Source organism: Grus americana, chromosome 3 (assembly GCF_028858705.1).
Source record: "Grus americana isolate bGruAme1 chromosome 3, bGruAme1.mat, whole genome shotgun sequence".
NCBI lineage: Eukaryota > Metazoa > Chordata > Aves > Gruiformes > Gruidae > Grus > Grus americana.
In genome coordinates this window covers 50617967-50635780 of record NC_072854.1, presented here as the reverse complement: position 1 = coordinate 50635780, position 17814 = coordinate 50617967, and the positions used below count along the sequence as shown (strand labels likewise).

Sequence of the window (17814 nt, the reverse complement as noted above, 5' to 3'; positions counted from 1 at the left end):
ATCACAGATAAGTAATTGGAATATGTTTACAACATGTTTTGTGGTGCTGTGTTGGATGCACCTGAACTAGCTCTGACAGGCTGGTGCAGTGTGGTGAAGGAAGGACTGCGCCAAAAGATAATCCCAGGTCCCAGAAGGCATCCAGCTTTGCTGCCTAGCGCTGTGCTACTGTTAGAGCCCTGCACTGAAATGTCAATACTGCTTCCAGAGCTGGCTTGTTGAGCAGTTCTCTTTGGTGCTGTATGTCACGGCTAAATAGTCCTTGTTCAGATCAATGGCCCAGATTGTTACAGGGCTTTTTCATAAAGCTCTTATTGTATCCTGGACGAGACCAAAGGAAGCAAATCAAATGTTAGGCTATGTTACAGGCTAGGGAAACCAAGACAAGACGTGGTATTGTACATTTTCACCTTGAATGCTCTTTAGCTTTGGCCGTCTTACAAAAGGCGCATCAGAAATAGGCAACTTAGGTTACCAGAATAGGCTGGATTTTGGATGAGATGAGAAGATGAGAAAGGATAGGGGAGGGATTAATGAATGAAAAGAGCTAGTTGTGTGTTTCTGTCTGTCTTCTTATTCTAAGAAGTGATACATAAATTAAAAGCCATAATAACTTTTGTGTAAAGCAGAATGTTACAGGATTCTTTGGAGGCAATACGGGAAAAAACCTTAAAGCCTAGCTTCCATTTCCCGCCCATTCCTCCTCCTCCTCCCAGAAATCCTCACTTGCCTCCCCAATGTCAATATTTATGCTAGTTATCTTGAAGGTGTACAGTTATAAAAGTCCCACAGAGAATAGCAGGATCATCAGTTACATAAAGGAGGGAAAACACCTAATCATTATAGCATGCCTGGACCGACTCCTGCAATTTATGTCTCTCTTCGGTATCTGCTAGCTGTACCTGGTAGGGATGGTAAATGATGATTTTTAGTGTACAGCTTTAAAAGAGGGAGTGAGGGGACAATATAGCTCAGAGCTGTGTACAAGCATTAAACACCCCTAACACGGAGCCTGTCTCACCAGCTACGCATAAGGCAGCCTGGTTTACCCCTACTGTATGCCAGGAGACTGAAACAAAGATAAGGTTAAACAGTATGTACAAAATTCAAGGGCACAGTTTCTTTTTGCTTTCTTATCTGTACAGACTTTTCAATTGACTTTTAATCCTTCTTACACGGGCTGTTTAAATCCCATCAACACTGTTTATAAATGGAGATTTTTTTTAATAACTCAGCCTCATCCAAGCAGACAGTTTTCAAATTGCTGCTGAATGTTGCTGTAGTCATTAAATCTCTCCATGTTGCCAGCTGTTCACTATTTCTTGCCTACTGGAAAGTTTTGAGTCTCTCTTTACTTTGGGACTTAAAGGTTTTTGTTAAATTGTGTTAACAGGTACTCCTACATCTTTTGTCACTGGTCTGTAGTGTTAATTGCAAAGTTGATGATAGTTTGATGTCTCTGAAAATCTGTGTGATAATTAGATGCTCTTTGTAACTGTAATTTATTGTATTTGTTCTGAAGAAGTGAAATAAAGAAAGGCATCTGGATTTTCTTTCTCAGATGCTGTCTATTTAATAACATATAAGGTTGTCTCTAAGTAACATTGCTGATTTTGGGAGGAAATTGTAATAAAGTCCATAGAGTTACACTGAAGACTAGTTTTTGTATGTAACTGCTGCTGTATGAACCTCTGACATAACCAGCTGGAACTGTCCCAAGCTTGGGTGAGTGTTTGTCCAAAGAGAGAAAACAAATACAGTAGCCACAGTGGAAGGAATAGATAGGCTACCCGCTGGTTTGGTTTTTTTCACATTGAGTTTGTGTGTTCCTGTTTGCTAGCAGCTCTGCTTAATAATAAAAGTTGAAAGTTCAATTCTAAGAATTGAATCCATCTGAAGAGGTTATACAGCGAAGCTCTCAGGCCATTGGGCAGGAGTTAGTTGCAGGTTGGTCACAGACTCAGGTAAACCCAGGTTTTCCATGAAGTGCCTGCCCTATCTTAAACCTTCACTGTTTGAAACTTCAGTGAAGTTGCCCTGTTTGGCAACCACATTTGACAACCACCTTACCCCCCAAAAACTGCTTCTGGTCTGAGATACCTGGTTTCCACTCATTGCTGATGTACAATTTATGAAACTGCTGGCCTGGGTGAGTCCCTGTACTGAGGGGGACTGTCCCTAAGCCAGACAAGTAGAGAGATGCTTTTCCCTAGGAGTCCTTGGCTCCAGATGCTTTCTTACTCTGCCCACCTAAGCCTCTGGTTTGCCATCCTTCATTTCCAGAAACTGCCTTTTCTGGCACTGCACTCTGTCCTTAAGGACCAGTGGATCTAGCTGTCAGGCACTGGGGAGGAGCACAGCCTGTTTTCTTCTACTTTTACGTGTATATAATGTACAGGGAGAGTTTTCAACCTCTACCTTCCGAGTTCTTCCAGGGTGGAAGGAAGTTGTGGTGTGATACTAGCTGAAACTCAGCCTGCATGTAGTGAACTCGTGCAAGTTTTGGGTTCATAATAACAAGTTCAAACCCATATAAATTCTGCCAGACTTTGTGTTTCCTGGGGCTGTTCAGACATTTTCAGTCTGTAAGTGGCTTTGATAATGAGCTGTCAGCAAAGTAATAACCTGCTCTTGCAGAGCTAGAGGCCTTTTGGAAATAGCAGCAACCTGTAGCATAGCAGAACTCAGACTCTTGCGTACCTTGAAAGAAAATCTTTGCAGGTGAAGGTTTAGAAGAGTACTGGGGCTTGCTTTGTGTGAGGCGTGTTGTCCTGAAACTTTAGTATATCACTAACCCCTTTTACAGTTCTAGTTCTCATGTCACGGAAGAGCTGAGCTGTCCTAGTTTGGGAAGCAGCATGGGCAAGAGAGACTGAAAACAATAAACCAGTAGAAAAATGTTATCCTGATTTCTGCCTGTATGACATAGTTCTGTATGACCAAGTGACCAATACGTGGCACATAGTGGCACGTGTCTGCTTACTGGAACCAGCATATACTCTGAAGAGCAAACATCTTCTGTTCTTCATACGGCACCACTAAGTAATCACTGCTGCTTGTAGCAGTAGTGTCTGAAGTCAGGCAAGCAGGTGTACAATTCAGTTAATTACAGCCCAACCAGGGTAACAGTAAACAATTCAATACAGGGTAGTAAGAAAAGGAAAATAAGATTTGTTCTACGGTAATTTCTCACTCTTTGAAGTTAAGTAGAGAAGTATTGGTGGGGAAGGTGGGAAATGGTCCCAGGCTGAGGAGAAGGAAGTCAGCTTGTGACTGAACTGTGATTAGTGTGCACCGATCTGAATCTTAAAGCCCAGCTGTTCTGTAGATTCTCATCTCTTTTAGGTGTCTTCTTCAGTAACTGGCTTTTGTGTTCTGAATTTTGTGACTGTTTTTACAGAAGGGAGCTTCCTACCAAGGAAGAACTTGATGTACAAGGGTACTTGGTGTACCCTTGCTGGTACATATGTATTAAGGGATATGCACATAGGTTGATACCATCTAAATGTAAAGAGTTCCGGTATCAACATTTGATTCATATTTAAGCAGATTTCCATTACATAAAATAGGTCATGAACCCAGGGTCTTGCTGAAATGCCTTTCAGCATGCACTCTTCTGAGTCTCCTGTCAGCATTTGGCTGTACTAGTCAGTTTGCAAAAATACTGGGCAAAGGAAGAAGTTGGAAAATAATTTCACAGTATGGAACAGATGTGCTGATTCTTAGAAGAAGTGTCACTTAGAAGTTAATTGAAAACCTTGGAAGCTTTCTTTCTGGGTCTTTCCTCATCCACTTTTCACATAACTGCAACATTGCATTAATAAGTTTTCAAGTTGTTTTAAGGGCACCTAAGATGGGATCCTCTGCTAGATGTAAGCTGTTTGTAAGCAGCAAGCCATGGAGATTAAGCACCCTTCCACCACATGAACTGTATGCTTTCCAGGGTAATGTACACAATACACTTAATGTAGTGTTTGAGGTTGTTACCAGACTAAAAATATGTGCTGTTTCTCCAGGAAGTTTGCTTAAATCTTCAAATCTAATTTGTTGACTCTAGTTCCCTTCCTTTCACAATATACTGTTAGTTACAAACTTTCTGAGCAGCTGCCCACTCCCTTTGCCCCTTGAGACAACTGGGAACATGGGCTAAAGGTTGTAGATGGTCTGATCAGGAAGTTCACGTTAGTGTCAAATGCAGTTGCATAGCTTCTCCAACAGTTGGTGGAAGTTTTGTGTGAGGAGAGGAGGAAAACATATTTAGGGAGAGACTTCTATAAAACATATGGGAAAAATGGATGCAGCTGTATTCCTTCAAATCTGATGATGACCAAAAGAGCAGGATAAATGCCATTAACATTTAGTTGATACTTTGCTAGTTGACAGAGAAAACATGGAATAAATTTGCTTTTAGAGCTTTTATTTACTGTTTGAAAACTATAATGTGAAGTGTTGTTGCTCTATTCTGTCAACAAACTTCATTAAAAAACACAGTTCTTATATTCTTGTATTTTATTTTTTAAAAAAAAAATATGTTTTAACCATGCATAGCTCAGTTAAGAATTTAGTAGGATACTCAAGTGCAAAATTCAATTACTTTAAAATAAACAACTTCCATCAAGAGAGTTTGTTCTAAAAAGGAGCGGAAAAGGCATTTACTTGCCAAGTTCAGACTTCTGTTTCTACTGCAGCTCTTGATGATGTCCCTGAGTTTTAAATAGGCTGCAGTCCTTCCCATGCTCTAGGTGCTTGGGATTGAGAATGTTCTCAGCTACTGTTGACTGAGAATTGTTAGGCAGTAACTCTCAACGTGAAGCTGATTGCTTTAAGACTGGCTTGGACAACTCTGTGTCCAATGTTCCTTAGTGTTGTACTTTTAGAAAAAAGTTTTGCATAGTGACTTGTTTGTGGTTGTTCTCTCTTTTTCAATAGCCACATAAATGTCAGCAAGCTGGCACACAAGGCAGGATGGCAGGGTTGTAGGATAACTGTGGCCAGTACCTTTCTGTCGTTCTTGTATCCAGATGTCTTCTTAACCTCTCTCTTGGAGAGTATTCTTGTGATTCGGCTATACTCAGCCGTGTATTTGTGCCATCCATCCCAAACATGCTTGTTGCTAATTACCAGGCAGGCCTGTCAGTGCTGGATGATGTAGAGTCCCTCTCTTGGGAAATTTATGGCTGGTAAGGCTTTCATTTAAAAAAAAAAAAAAAAAAAAAGATCATTTGTTGATATGTAGAGCAACAATCCAGAGACAAGAATATTGAGCCAAAAATCTAAATGTATGTTTTGTTTTATGTGAATGTCTGTGTTGTTATAAGGCAGAGCAGGCAGTTGTGTTGGTTTGGGTTGGTTTTTTTTTTTTTCCGCCAGTAAGTACCCATGCAGGGAGTTAGTCTGTTTTTAGGAGCTCATAAATAGTGCTGTCATTACCCACACACATTCCTGTCCCTTCCACCCCTGCTGTCCCCTCCCCTTCCCTTCTGGAAGATTGTATAGACAAGGGAAAACCAGAATTTGGTTATTTGGGGCTTCTGGTAGCTGGTTACATAGTCTCTGTGAAATGACTGCTGCATGCAAACACCCAGGTGTCTGGTGTGTTTGGGGCAGGTTCAGACCTATTACACATGGCAATACTTCGATACTTAGGAGGTCACAGAGAGTGCCCAGTGAGCTAGATGTGTTCTGGATGCACTGCAGTTACTTTTCATGTTTTTTTCAAAGTTTGTTGATTTAGCATCATGTATGCTGGCCACATGGGCTGTGCCCACATTCCCATCCAGAAATGCGGGGCCTTTATCCATTGGTTTCTTTTCTTGAGTCTGCCCCTGCGAACCAGCTCCCCAGCTTGCATCTAGCTACTTTCTTCTTCCTTCTGCCCCTCAGAGCAGCTATGTTTAAGAAAGGTTCAGAGCCGTTAGGAGAAATTGTCCAGTTGCTGTTATCACGTGAAACAGGGCAAAGTCCTCCACTCCTAACATATTTGCTGTACAAGTTTATATGGGGTTTATCTTTCTTTCCCGTTCAGGTCAGCTTAGGCGTGGTCAGATGATGAATTTTGATTGCTTGTACAAGACCATTTCCCTCAGCCAGGGCAATGTGCTGCCAGAAACAACCTGAAGTCTCAAGTGACCCTAGTATAAAACATTCCCGCCCAGCAATGTCTTGATTGTATTTCAGCAAAAGAATTAATGCAGGACAGCTATTAAGAAAGTGCCTGCCTGTGTGTGCAATGCCGCATTAATCTTCTATAGTCCTCAGAACGAATTTACTGTAGAAAATGTGGCCCTTGCACATGAAAGAAAGAATACAGATGATACTGCAATATGAATTCAGGGATGCAGGGTTTTATTTATTTATTCTTACAGAGCAGAAAATCAGCCTCATGGAAACAACAAGAGGGGCCCAGGGACCCCTCTCATTTGCCACAGCTGAACCTCCCTTTCTGGATCCTGGTTAGTGCAAGCTCCAACCTTCACCTGCTGGCTGTGGGCATGCAAGCACCTTGCCGTAGCAAAGTGACTCCCACCATGCTTAAGTTTAAATCTGGGTGGATGATCCTCAGGAGTCCTCTCTCTTTCTCTAGCCCAACACCTGAAGTCTACCCTGCCAGTCTTTGCTGGTTCAAATCCTAATGCAGGCCCTGGCTCTGGTTTCTCTGTCAGCCCCAGGTCTAAGCCCACCAAAATGATTTCTGCTGGACTCACCCCAGTCTTGTTTGGTTTAGCCATCATGCAGAGATCCTTGACAACTCCAGACCTACGGTTTGCCAAGTCCTTATTTGTTACAGCTGTAGGAGTTGGTCTCTGGCCCTTGTTGGCTACAATCCAAACCTGGTTTAGCCTCAGCCGTACCAGCTTTGGAAGAGTATGATGGTACCTGTTAATTTCTTTCAAGTCAAATTTCACCTTCAGTTATAAATAATTTGTTACTCTTATGAAATTTGTTTTCTAAAAGGGGAAATACGTTTACATGAGTAAATGCAAATAGTTATGGCCAGTTTTCTTCTAAAATAGCAGAAGGAATTATTTTGTGGTAGTTTCTTTCATGAGGAAGACTTCTCAGGAAGATTACAAACACACCCTGATAAAAAGAAATCATCCTCTCTGTTGTTAGTAATACAGGCATGTCAGCAAATGAACCAAATTTTTTTGCTAGTAGTTTAGTTTACAGGCTTCAGTGATCATTGTGGCATCTTCATCGGTAGTGAAAATGTGGTCCAGTCCTGCCCAGGCTTCCATTTGCTGCATTGTTTTGCTGACTTGGAATCCCTGCTGAGCAGTTAGAGGGCAGTTGTCACACTGGTGAGAAACAGAGGGACAGGTATAGATTTGTAGCTTTGCCGACAAAACCAGAAGATGTTTGAATGCTATAGCTGTAGCTTCATATCCAGTAAAACAGATTTATAAGCTCAAATGTCAACTGTAAACACCAAAACCCTTCTTTAAGGACATGATCCCTATTTTAATACTATCTTAGTAAAATTTGTGTGCGTTTAGTATGGTATGTGTGCATTCTTAATACTTCTACTTTATTTACTTTACATTTGAAAACCGCTATAAATCAGGCTTTAATGCTAGCTTGATTGCAAAATATTGATTCTGCTATGGAAATCTGAGAGCAACGTGTCTTCTGCAGCACGTCTGCTGTGTGTATTTTGTGTGTGGTTCCAGCGCATTTGAATCTGAGGGGCTACACATACAGTGCTGGCCTTTCCCAGGACTTTTGAAGTATCACGTGTTTAAAATGCTGTATAGTAAGTAGCCAGGGTGGTCCAACAACGGTAGGTGGCCTTTCCTCTCTCACAATAGCAAGTGGTTGATTTAAAATTATGATTGTTAATAAACAGTGGATTTAAGGCTAAGTTCCAATATTGTGGTTAACTATTTTTAAAAAACAAATAAAAACACTTAACGGTATTTGCACAGAAAGTGCTAGAATTGGTTTCAAGCCTGTTCTTAGTTCCCCGAGCAAATACGCATTTGAGAAGGTAGGTGGGGGAAGGTATTAACAGTTCCACTGTTTGGACGTCATCATGTCAGACAGCAGCATTGCAAAGCCCGGAAAAGTTTGTGGTTTTATTGAGACCCCAAGCAGCTCAGTTGCAGCAATCTCCCTGCAATTTTACAGTTATCCTGCAGGCACCCAAAGCCTCAGTGGCCTGTGGAAAAGCACCAAGGTCGCAGTGGGGGTAGGAGCGTAAGGAGATGGTCCTGCAGGCAGCTTGGTGGCAGGACAGCTTGTCCCAGGGGCCTGCAGGGAGCTCTCCAAGCTCCGGAGAAATCCAGGATTTAGGAGGATGCAGAAGTTGTGCTGTGTTAAACGGGCACGTGTACGATGTCCTCAAAGCACATGATGGTAGTGTCATTGCAGCTTGCTGCGCCTGCTCTGGGGCTCGTCGGAGCGGATGTTGGCTGTCACTGTCGCTGTTCACGATGGGCTGAGGGGCTTCTGCTCCCTGCTGTACCCCCTGGGCGGGTGTCAGTGTCCTTTTAACTTGCAGGAAGAGAAAGAAATGGCATATTAATGCAAGTGTCAAAATAGTAAAAGTCACTGTAGGAAACGGTCTTGGTTGATGAGTAGGAGACAGACTAGATCTTTTACGATTTGTATCAGCAGGAAAGCAGTGCTTTTTTTCAGTTGTTGTGTTTTACAATGCAAAGGCCAATAAACTGATTTGGGTCAAAATGTCTTAGCCACATCATCTTCTCAAATAGGGAAGAATGAAAAATACGGTGCTGTCTGAATTTAAACAAAACACCAATAATAACTGCCCAAAATCACAGGAAATACATGATTTGTCTGTGGTTTGGGTTTTTTTTTCATGATTCTCCTCAAGCAGAGGTCTTCATGGGTTTGTCTCTGAGTATAAAAGTAAAAGAAACAGATTTGATACAAAAATGGCATATCTGGTATTATCTCCTTAACTTATAACAATCAGGTGTTGAAAAGTACCTAGAGGATGATCTGTTTTCTTAACTGCTGTCATTAAATCAATGATGTGGGTTACTCTTCTAGGATGAAGTTACTTACTTTTGTACTTAACTTTTTGCCAAGATAATGTTCTAAAGGAGTTGATAATTCCTATAATATTATTGTACTTGGCTGTATATATTAAAAAAATATGCAGAGAGATTCAGTCTCGAGGAACTTGCAGCCTTACCATCAAGATAGGTCATTACAGAAAATGCAAGGGGAATACAGCTTTGTAGGTACTTGGATTTTTTTCCTAGTAAAAAAAAACTTTGATGGTTTGCCAAAACTCACAAACTTGGATAAATAAGTTATACTACTTGGATCACAGTTAGACTGTGAAAACTGAAAATAAAAGAACTGATTTTTCTTCTTTTTTTCCCGTCTGCTGCTCTGAGGGACACTGAGCATGTGCCTGAAAGCAGCAAGTGGAAGAAAGCCACAAAACAGTTCCCCAAACTGCAGTTACTGATATAAGGGTTCCTGAATCTCTACCTGTACTTCCCATATTCATTTAGTACTATTTCACTTGATTTTTATCTCATTGTAACAATCAAGCTATAGAAAAATAGCTGAAAGCCTTCTTGAAGTGCATTAAATGACATGACATGTTTTTGTTGCATTCTGTTCTTCTTACTTGTCTTTTCATGAGGAAAATATTGAATTTATTTAAAAATAATAATCACTTAGGTTTTGGCTGTGCTGTGGATACATGTGAGATTAAGGGTTGACTTGAAGAACTCTAACAAAGCATTTTATAAATTGCTAGTTTGTTCCTCAGTGAAGGCTCTGCAGAAATAGGCTTTTTGTTTGTCGTACCTACAAAATCAAGTCAGGTGTGAGCCTCAGGTCAGAGTTTCAAGCAATTTTCTAGAAATACACCTGAGCCCCTAAAGGTAAAGATGACAAAAAGCTTCTGGTGAGGAGAAGAGCTTCTGGGTCGCATGTCTGTATGTACCAGAGTATAAAAGTAGGTTTCAGTTGCAACTTCTTCACAGGACACTTGCACAGCATTTCCTGCATACTCAGTGTAACGTCACAGCAATGCAGCTCTGGGTCACTTGCTGTCATGGTCTCACCCAATTCCAGTAAGCCAGGTGTTACACTCCAGTACTCGTAAAGGCATTTTTTCCCCGTGTGCTTGCTGTTGTGTCTGATTTCTGTCAGAAGCTAATAATGAGATGCATTTCATTGCTTTTTTCTTCTCTTTTCACATCAAGACTATTTCTGAGGTCAAATGCAGTTTAAAAAACCCAGAAGCCTTAAGCTCACACAGAGATGATTCAGCTGGCCTTCCCTTGCTTTGAAAACACACATTTGCATTGTGTAAAATGTTTTGTTCGCAGTGGATTGCCCAGAGTGATAAGCAACCTCCATCCACAGACCTTCCAGCAGCATCTTTACATGATAGTAAGCAGGGTCAGACAGCATTCCAGGTAGCATAGCAAGTAAGCTACTGCATTGTCTTGTTGCTCTTAACTGAATCAATTATGAGGACTGGGAGTTGCAGGAAGTTCCCAGGGGTGAATTTTCACACAACTGAGAAAGGATATTCATCCCTTTTCAGTATTCATCTTGCGGAGAGAGGGCCTGAGAAAAAGATAGTAAAATGGATCCCAGCTCCAGGGAGCTGTGCAAAACATCTTGGGCATTGGTGTGACCCAGCAGTTTGCTACCTGAAGAGAAGAAGGAAGGCCTCTTTAGGCCAAATCAGTTCTAGACAGCTGTGAACTATATTAAATTTTATTTTTCATGATTGAACTCCAAATACACTCTTTTATTAAGGTTAAACTAGGTTTTTTTAACCTTAATGTTTATTTAGTACAGAGATAGACTGCAAAGCGGCTGGCAGCCTGCAGATGTTCCTTTCCCCAGAGAGTGGCAATCTGCAGCTGGACAACTGATCCCCTCTCCATACACCCTCTAGCCACCAAAAGATCAGAAGTTATCTGTGAGTTACCAATGTCAGTTTTGAAACTAGTTATCACAGACTTTCATTTTGGGAGAGCTGGGTCTGGGGGGAGTTGTTAACCAGAGTATTCTTGCATAGTGCATGAGCTTGGAGCCACCTCAGAACAGTATCAGAACCACCCACTTCTCTAATGCTAGATATTCATAGCAAGCCAGACAAACAACTTTTATGGTTCAGCTGCTGTTTATCAGCCTAGGAGGAGCTGTGCACCCTCATAAAAAGGGGGAAGAATAATCCGGTAAGACATTCTTTCAATCTACTAAGCTTTAGATATGCATCTTTAATCTACCTATTTGCAGTAGTCTTAGAAACCATAAATCTGTTTTCATGTCCTTGCCAAAGCATGAATAATCTCAAGATCTCAACTTCTTATAGCTCTCTAAATTAAACTTTGTACTTCTGCTACCTAATAACTGCAGAAGGGAATGTTAATATTTGGACAAGCTTTAGGGAGAGAAAAAACAAAACAACTTGTGGTTTAGAGGTGGGGGCAAGCTGTAGAAATCTTAAAGGTAGAAATTACCAGAAGAATGACTGTTTTGGGGGAACAAGAGTCCTGAGTGACAAACCAAACAGTTCAGGGAACAGATAAAGCCACTTGAGTTCTTGGAGCTTGGTGAGTTAAAGTCAGTCAACTGTGAGAACAACTCAGGTGCCTTAACAACAGAGTCTCACAGCCTCTTGCAGCTCTCAGAGACAAGATGCTGGGTCTTTCGGTGGGGATACAGTGGGCTAGGAATGACCTGATTTGTAATTACTCACCCCCTTGATTACTTGCAAGTCATTTGCCCATTAAAGCTGAAGCTGTGGCCATTAAGAAAGCAGCATGTAAGAAAGAGCTAGAAATAGAAAAATAGCATTTCAGGGATGGATAAGGTTGAAAGAACAGACAATAAATGTAAGCTCTGAATATTGTAAAATGTTCAGTCTTAGCCAGCGTGGCAATCCTAAAGACTACAAAAGGAAAGCTTCTATATATTGGTCTAAACTTATTTCCTGATGTGGCCAATCGTCAGCCCTCCATTCTCCTAAACAACTTGTTTTTGTTATTATTGTAAAGGTATCAGGTGCAATGCCATTCCTAAGGGCTGATCCTTTTTGACACATACGGCAAGAATTTAGATGGTACAAAGAATACAGTTTATCCTCCTCCCTAGAATTATGTACTAATTCTAATAATAGAGTGAGTTTTTTGAAGACTGACAAATGAGATTGTTAAGGTTAAATCAAGAAGAATGCATTGAAATACTGACCATTTTTTCTTGACTCGCATGCTAGGATGATATATTCCATTTAATTTAAATTCTTTCATCACTGTAATGAATGGTTCAATTGCTGTGCCTCCCATATTGTTATCATGATAAAGATTTTTGCTATTTCAGAAATAACATATATAATAAAGGGATAGAAGAGATTAGGAGATACATTTGAAATTTGTTATGAAAAGGGTAGTGGCTGTGGACAGCAAGGAATGAGAGGAATCCACAGGGAAATATTCAGAGTGGCCGGTGTGGGGCTGCTTAGTCATTGCTGAAACACCTGGTGACTTCAGGCCAGATTAGGTGGAGCTGCTCAGGCTGTTCTGCCTGAAGAGATTCTTGCCCTCATGCTTTTATTGCTGCTGCTTCACCAGGAGTTATGTCTCCTGAGATCTGGTCATTGTTAGTCATGCCTAATGAACTAAAACAATTAAAAAAATCAAACCCCCCAACCCAAAATAGTTGTCCAATTGCCTACTTTAACGGTAAGCAGTACTGAGTGCTGTTCACAGCCGCTGGGCAGGCAGGTCTTGAGAGAGAGACCTGTCCCAGAGGGGGGGGGCAGTGACACCCAGGTTAGTGCAGTAACCTCTTCAGCTGGTGTAGCTGCAGATGGGAGACACCATGCATCTGCGGCTGTTAGCCGTCTCAGCGGGTTCAAAGACACTCGGACGCGAATGCTGGTGTTTACATCCATCCTGCTAAGCTTGCTCCATCTTGCTGGTATTTACATCCATTCTGCTAAGCTTGCTACATCTTGCTGGTGCTACCTTATGAAACCACAAGAGAGAGAAATCCAGTACTAAGAACTAATACAAATCAGGTAGCTTAGAGCCCTGAAGAATTTTCTGGTTTTACTTGTAAATGTTCCTGGGAAAGAATCGTCTGATCATCTTCCGAGATACTAATTTGATGTCCAGGGCATTGCAATAACAGGCATTTTGAGTGTTCCTGCTTGGACAGCTTTTCTGTGGAAAGAATTTAAGATCTTGGTTTGCCAGTTCTTCAGAGTCATCTGTTTGTGCTGAACTTGACTCAGAAAAGTCGCCCTATTGGACTGAAATGGAACTGTTCCAAGTTACAGTGGCTAAGTGCAGACATATGTGTTTGCAGGATCAGGCTTTTCATATTGTAACTGGTTGGTCTCCTTTTAGCTTAACCAGGACATTTCTTTAACTGTAGCAATAAGGAAAAATTGCATTTCTGATGACTCAACTTAGAGTGCACAGATGTTAAATGCCATCCTTTTATGCAAGCAGCTTATATGGAAGTGCTTGCTATGAAAGAGTATGTTTCCATGCTTTAGGTGGTGTTTGCTTTAAGTGACTTCATGTGTATCTCTCATACACTCTTTCTGGGTGAAAGGAAACTTGGTATCTATCGATATTTTCATGTTAAACATTTGTTGTTGTTTTTTCCCTTGTGAGCATTTCACTCAATCTCTGTTTACTTGCATTGATACATGGTCAAACATACTGTTGTTTCCCCAGGGGAATGCTCAAGTTATGCAAACTGTACCATAGATCTGTCCCCATGTTCCCTGGCTGCGCTGGGTTCTGCAGTCATTAATACCCAAACGAGCTTTGTGCCAGTGTCAAACCATATTCCCTCATGAAATTGCTCGTGTAGCTGGTCTTACTAGCCCCCAAATGGAAATAATTTCAGGCTACGATTGCATACTGATTTATAGATGAGCACGTGGCTCACTTTTGCCTGTTCTTCAATTTGGAGGAGTTGAGCTTTGGAAATACTTGTGTGAGGGCTGGGGTGGAGAAAGCGCTTGCAGCAGACTGGGGTGATGAGATTCTGCTGAGGCAGAGACACACCTGAGGCCTGAGCAGAGCTTGTGTACTCAGGCCATATGGGAGAGCTTTTAAGACCATTATTATTTGTTTGCTACGGCTGTGTGACTTCCTCTTCCCCTTTGTACATGCTTTTTCTGATATGCTGTCACTGCCTTCATCTACCCTGATACAGAAAGCAAAGAACATGGTAGAATTTCATAGTTTCTGCTGTTGAGTTGGCTGTTTCATGAAAGATAATTTCCCTTGGACAATGTCAGAGAAAACTATGTATCTGCCAAAGTTCTTTGTATAGGAACAAATGTTAATATAAACAGGCTTGCTCACGGATATCCAGGCAGGGCAATCCACTGTAGTGGGGGGAAAAGAAAAACACTTCAGGGAACTGAGGAGTGTTGCCTTTTTTTTCTTCTTTTTTTTTTTTCCCCTTCTCTTTTCTTCCAAGGGTGTTAACAAATTCATTGGAGGGCATAATCTTTCATCTGCCATCCAGGAAGACTTCTTATGGTAAGGCATCTTCTCGCATTTCAGCTTTTCAGGTAATTACTCTCTTTTTTTAACAGTTTTTCTGAGTACAAGCCAGTTCTTTGCATCTGTTGCAAAAGGAGCCCATTCCTTCTCTTTTTGTTACGTTTTGGCCTGAAGTGAGGAAGTAGCCAGTGGGAATTAAACAGTGTTCTTCATTATTTTATTAGCTCACAAAATGCAACCTTCCGTGCCAGTATTGCGTTATTCTTCTTTTTCCATGCTTCTGTTGAGTGTTTTATGAAGTGCAAGTAGGTATGAAGCACACTTCATTTCTTCTGGAGGAACTTGGCAGCTTAAAGCCAAGGCCCCATGTAAGGAACCATGGTACCTGGGCATCTCTAGGTAATGTAACCTTATAATTGCTGCTTAGCCTTCAGAAGTAGAGTATCCCTTCGCTCTCCAGAGTTAATTACATAGCCCAGAGAGGTGGTGGTATTTGGAAAGTGGAGAGGAAAGGAAGCCTTTAAACCTTGAGCATTAGAAATGCGCAGAACTGCTGCCTTGAGTCACGTTGCCACATTTCCCTGACACCACTGTCCTTGATGTTTTCTGCATTTCGCTGCAAGATTCATACACCATAACAGTAACAGCCTGTGAACAGGTTTTTTTCAGTGTTCAGTTTTACATTTAACAGAAGTGTAAAGTTCAGTGTCATGGAATTTCCCTGCTTGGTTGTTAGATAGCTTGGTAGGACTCAGAACTGAGCAGCCTGAATCATAGGCAGAAGCCTTCCTCCCCCAAACGATTATGTTTGGGGTTCAGAGCTGTCCTGGCCTCCTCCCACCAAAACTGCAACACAAGTTCTCCTTTTGGGGTCTGTCATACTTTATTTTTATTAAAAATATTTAAAGGAAAATGATCTAATAGAGTTTAGCTTTATAAATCTTAGATTGCTTTGGAAGACACAAAAAACCAATCGTGGGTCAGCTCAGGGACTTGTTTCTTTTGAAATAATTGATGCCATAAAATCCCAAACCAAAAGAGGTGGGAGATGTAAGGCATCTGGCAGAGTTTACAGCCCTGGGGGGTCGACGAGAGAAGTACAGCCTGCTGCAAACAAAGGCTGAGTGTTTTGCTGATGTGATTGCAAAACATATGTTTGCCCAGGACTGTTATGATCTTGGGAATAGGCAGGAGGCCAAATTTCTGCAGCAGCATACTTAGTCACACAAATATCTGCAAAATGTTAACCTCCTGCGATTTCTCAGTTTAAAAGCCATAATTACTTTGTTGCTTCAAGAGAAGGTAGAAACTCTTGCATAAGGAACGGGGGGGAGGTGGGGGGAAGTGTTGTCCAAAGAGCTTCTCCGCGCCGGGGCAGAGAGCAGAGCAGAGGAGACCGGGGCTCGGGGGGGGACGGGCTCTTGCACCGCGGCCGCGGTCTCCAGCCGGGCCGGAGGCAGCAGGGACGGGCGGGGGACCCAGGGACTCTGCGGGGGCACTTGCCCCGGGGGTTCCCCTGCGGCGGCGGCTGCTGCCTCTTCTTCTGCTCGGGGCATTTGGTGCCATTCCCGGGGGCTGGCAGGCACCGGGGAGCTGGCGCAACCGGGGGGGGGGGGGGGGGGGGGCGCGGCTAGCAGCTGTCCCCCGGCCGCCGCTCCGCCCCGACGAGGCAGCGCCATGCCCGCCGCTCCGCCCGCGGGGAGGGAGGGAGGCCGGGCCGCAGGAAGGGCCCGCCCCGGCGGCGGTAGGCGGTGCGGCAGAGCAGTGGCGGGGCTGTGAGGGGAGCGCGATCAGTCTTAGCCCCGCAGCGCTGGCATGAGGGTGTCGAGGCCGGGCCCCCAGCACCAGGTACCCCGCGGGTGGCGAGGGGCTGGGGCCGCGGGGGGCTCCCCTACCGTCTGGTCCCCGCGGAGCTGACGCTCCCCGGCGGTCTTGCTCCCCGGGTGCATCCTCTGGGACAAGTCCCTGCTGGAAGGTGGGGCGAGCGAGTCCCGGCTCAGCTGCGGGACCGGGGGCGGGGGGTCAGGAGCAGTGCTTCCTTGCGGGCTCCTCGCTTGTTCTGTAAATAGTTCAGAGCTACTGGAGGGTTACTTTTGGGCATTTGCAGGTACTTTCTAGCTCCCTTCTATGGGAATACCCAGGTACTGCCTACAGTGACAATGCAGATGCTGTCGTTAGCCTCCCCATTGCCACCTAGTTCCAGAAGGGCTGTGTACCGCTTGTGTGGGTGGTGGTGGGGTGTCTCCGCTGGGTTTTTAGGCTCATTCAACTAGTTTTAGGCTCATTCTTGCACAGACTTGGATTATCCTTTTGAAACAGTGAGGCCGGTTTTCTGTTTCTGATAGAGAAGAGCTTGCTGTAACTGTAGACAAATGCAAGTTAATAGCATTATTTTGGACAGGAATTAAAATGCAGCTTTGGATCAATTTTTTTAAGTTTCTTAGTGTCACCACATTAAGATTTTTCTTTTAAAGTAAATTTTTAAGTCCTCAAACTGCTGCCGGTTGCCACAGAAACTATCTTGTATTTTTCTGATTTGTACAGATCTAGTACCTCTTGTATACAAATTGCTTTGCTTTGACATAATCCAGCAGTACAGTCTACGTGATGCAAACAGTAACTGTCACGTTTAAACTTGTTTCCTTCTGTGTCACTGATTTATTGGTAGTTAAACAGTATTTACAGCATGTAAATTGCAGACGTTCCTTCCAAACCCTTTGCCCTTGAATACTTTTTGTTTCATTGTACACATTACAGAGAAGCTAGGCACTAATCATTGAAATTCAGCCTCTTGGTTTCAGTGACCTCATATCAAAAGTGAATTGAGTTGTGGTCTCTAGGCAGTTGTGTCATAAAACCACTTCAGGAAGAGCTGTTACTGCTGAGGAAGAATAGGTAGCACTTAGGTGCCTTGAGACTGCTCCAGTTGGACCTGCTCTTATTGCTCGGTCCTAGATGATGACCAGAGAAGAGGTGTTAGAGCTTGAGACTGAGGAGTCTGGGCTTTGTGTTTATTCCCGTCGGTGTGAACAGGGTGTGTGACCTTGGGCACGCACTCACTTGCCTTGATTTTCTGTCTTGATCAAGTCACATAAACTAGTTGGGGATGTTTTTAAAACCTGGTATTTCAAAGGACTTTGAGACATTCAGAGAAAGTACACTTACTGATATTTAAATGAAAGTAATTTAAGTATTTAAATTCATATAAGAATAACGTATTCGCTGTGAAATAGAAACAGTTCAACCTTTGCTGTGCTCTAATTCCAGGGAAGAGCGTTAGGTCTGTGGAACAAAGTGCTTTGTAGCAGAGGGGGAGTACTTGTTCTCAGTTCTTCAAATC

General features: G+C 42.7%; 1 protein-coding gene across 6 annotated transcripts in view; it reads left to right on the top strand.

Moving 5' to 3' along the window:
* The window catches only part of SESN1 (sestrin 1), an 86683-nt gene that overhangs the window by 52740 nt on the left and 16129 nt on the right, over nucleotides 1-17814 (top strand). Inside the window, exon 1 of one of the 6 annotated variants that reach the window (XM_054819013.1) lies at nucleotides 16196-16322. The exons of 4 other annotated variants lie outside the window; for them this stretch is intronic. In XM_054819013.1, the coding sequence (XP_054674988.1) occupies nucleotides 16290-16322 (33 nt within the window). In that variant the 5' untranslated portion in view covers nucleotides 16196-16289. Of the gene's footprint in view, nucleotides 1-16195; nucleotides 16323-16430; nucleotides 16450-17814 lie in introns of those variants that run through there. One more of the 6 variants, XM_054819020.1, reaches the window with a different exon arrangement.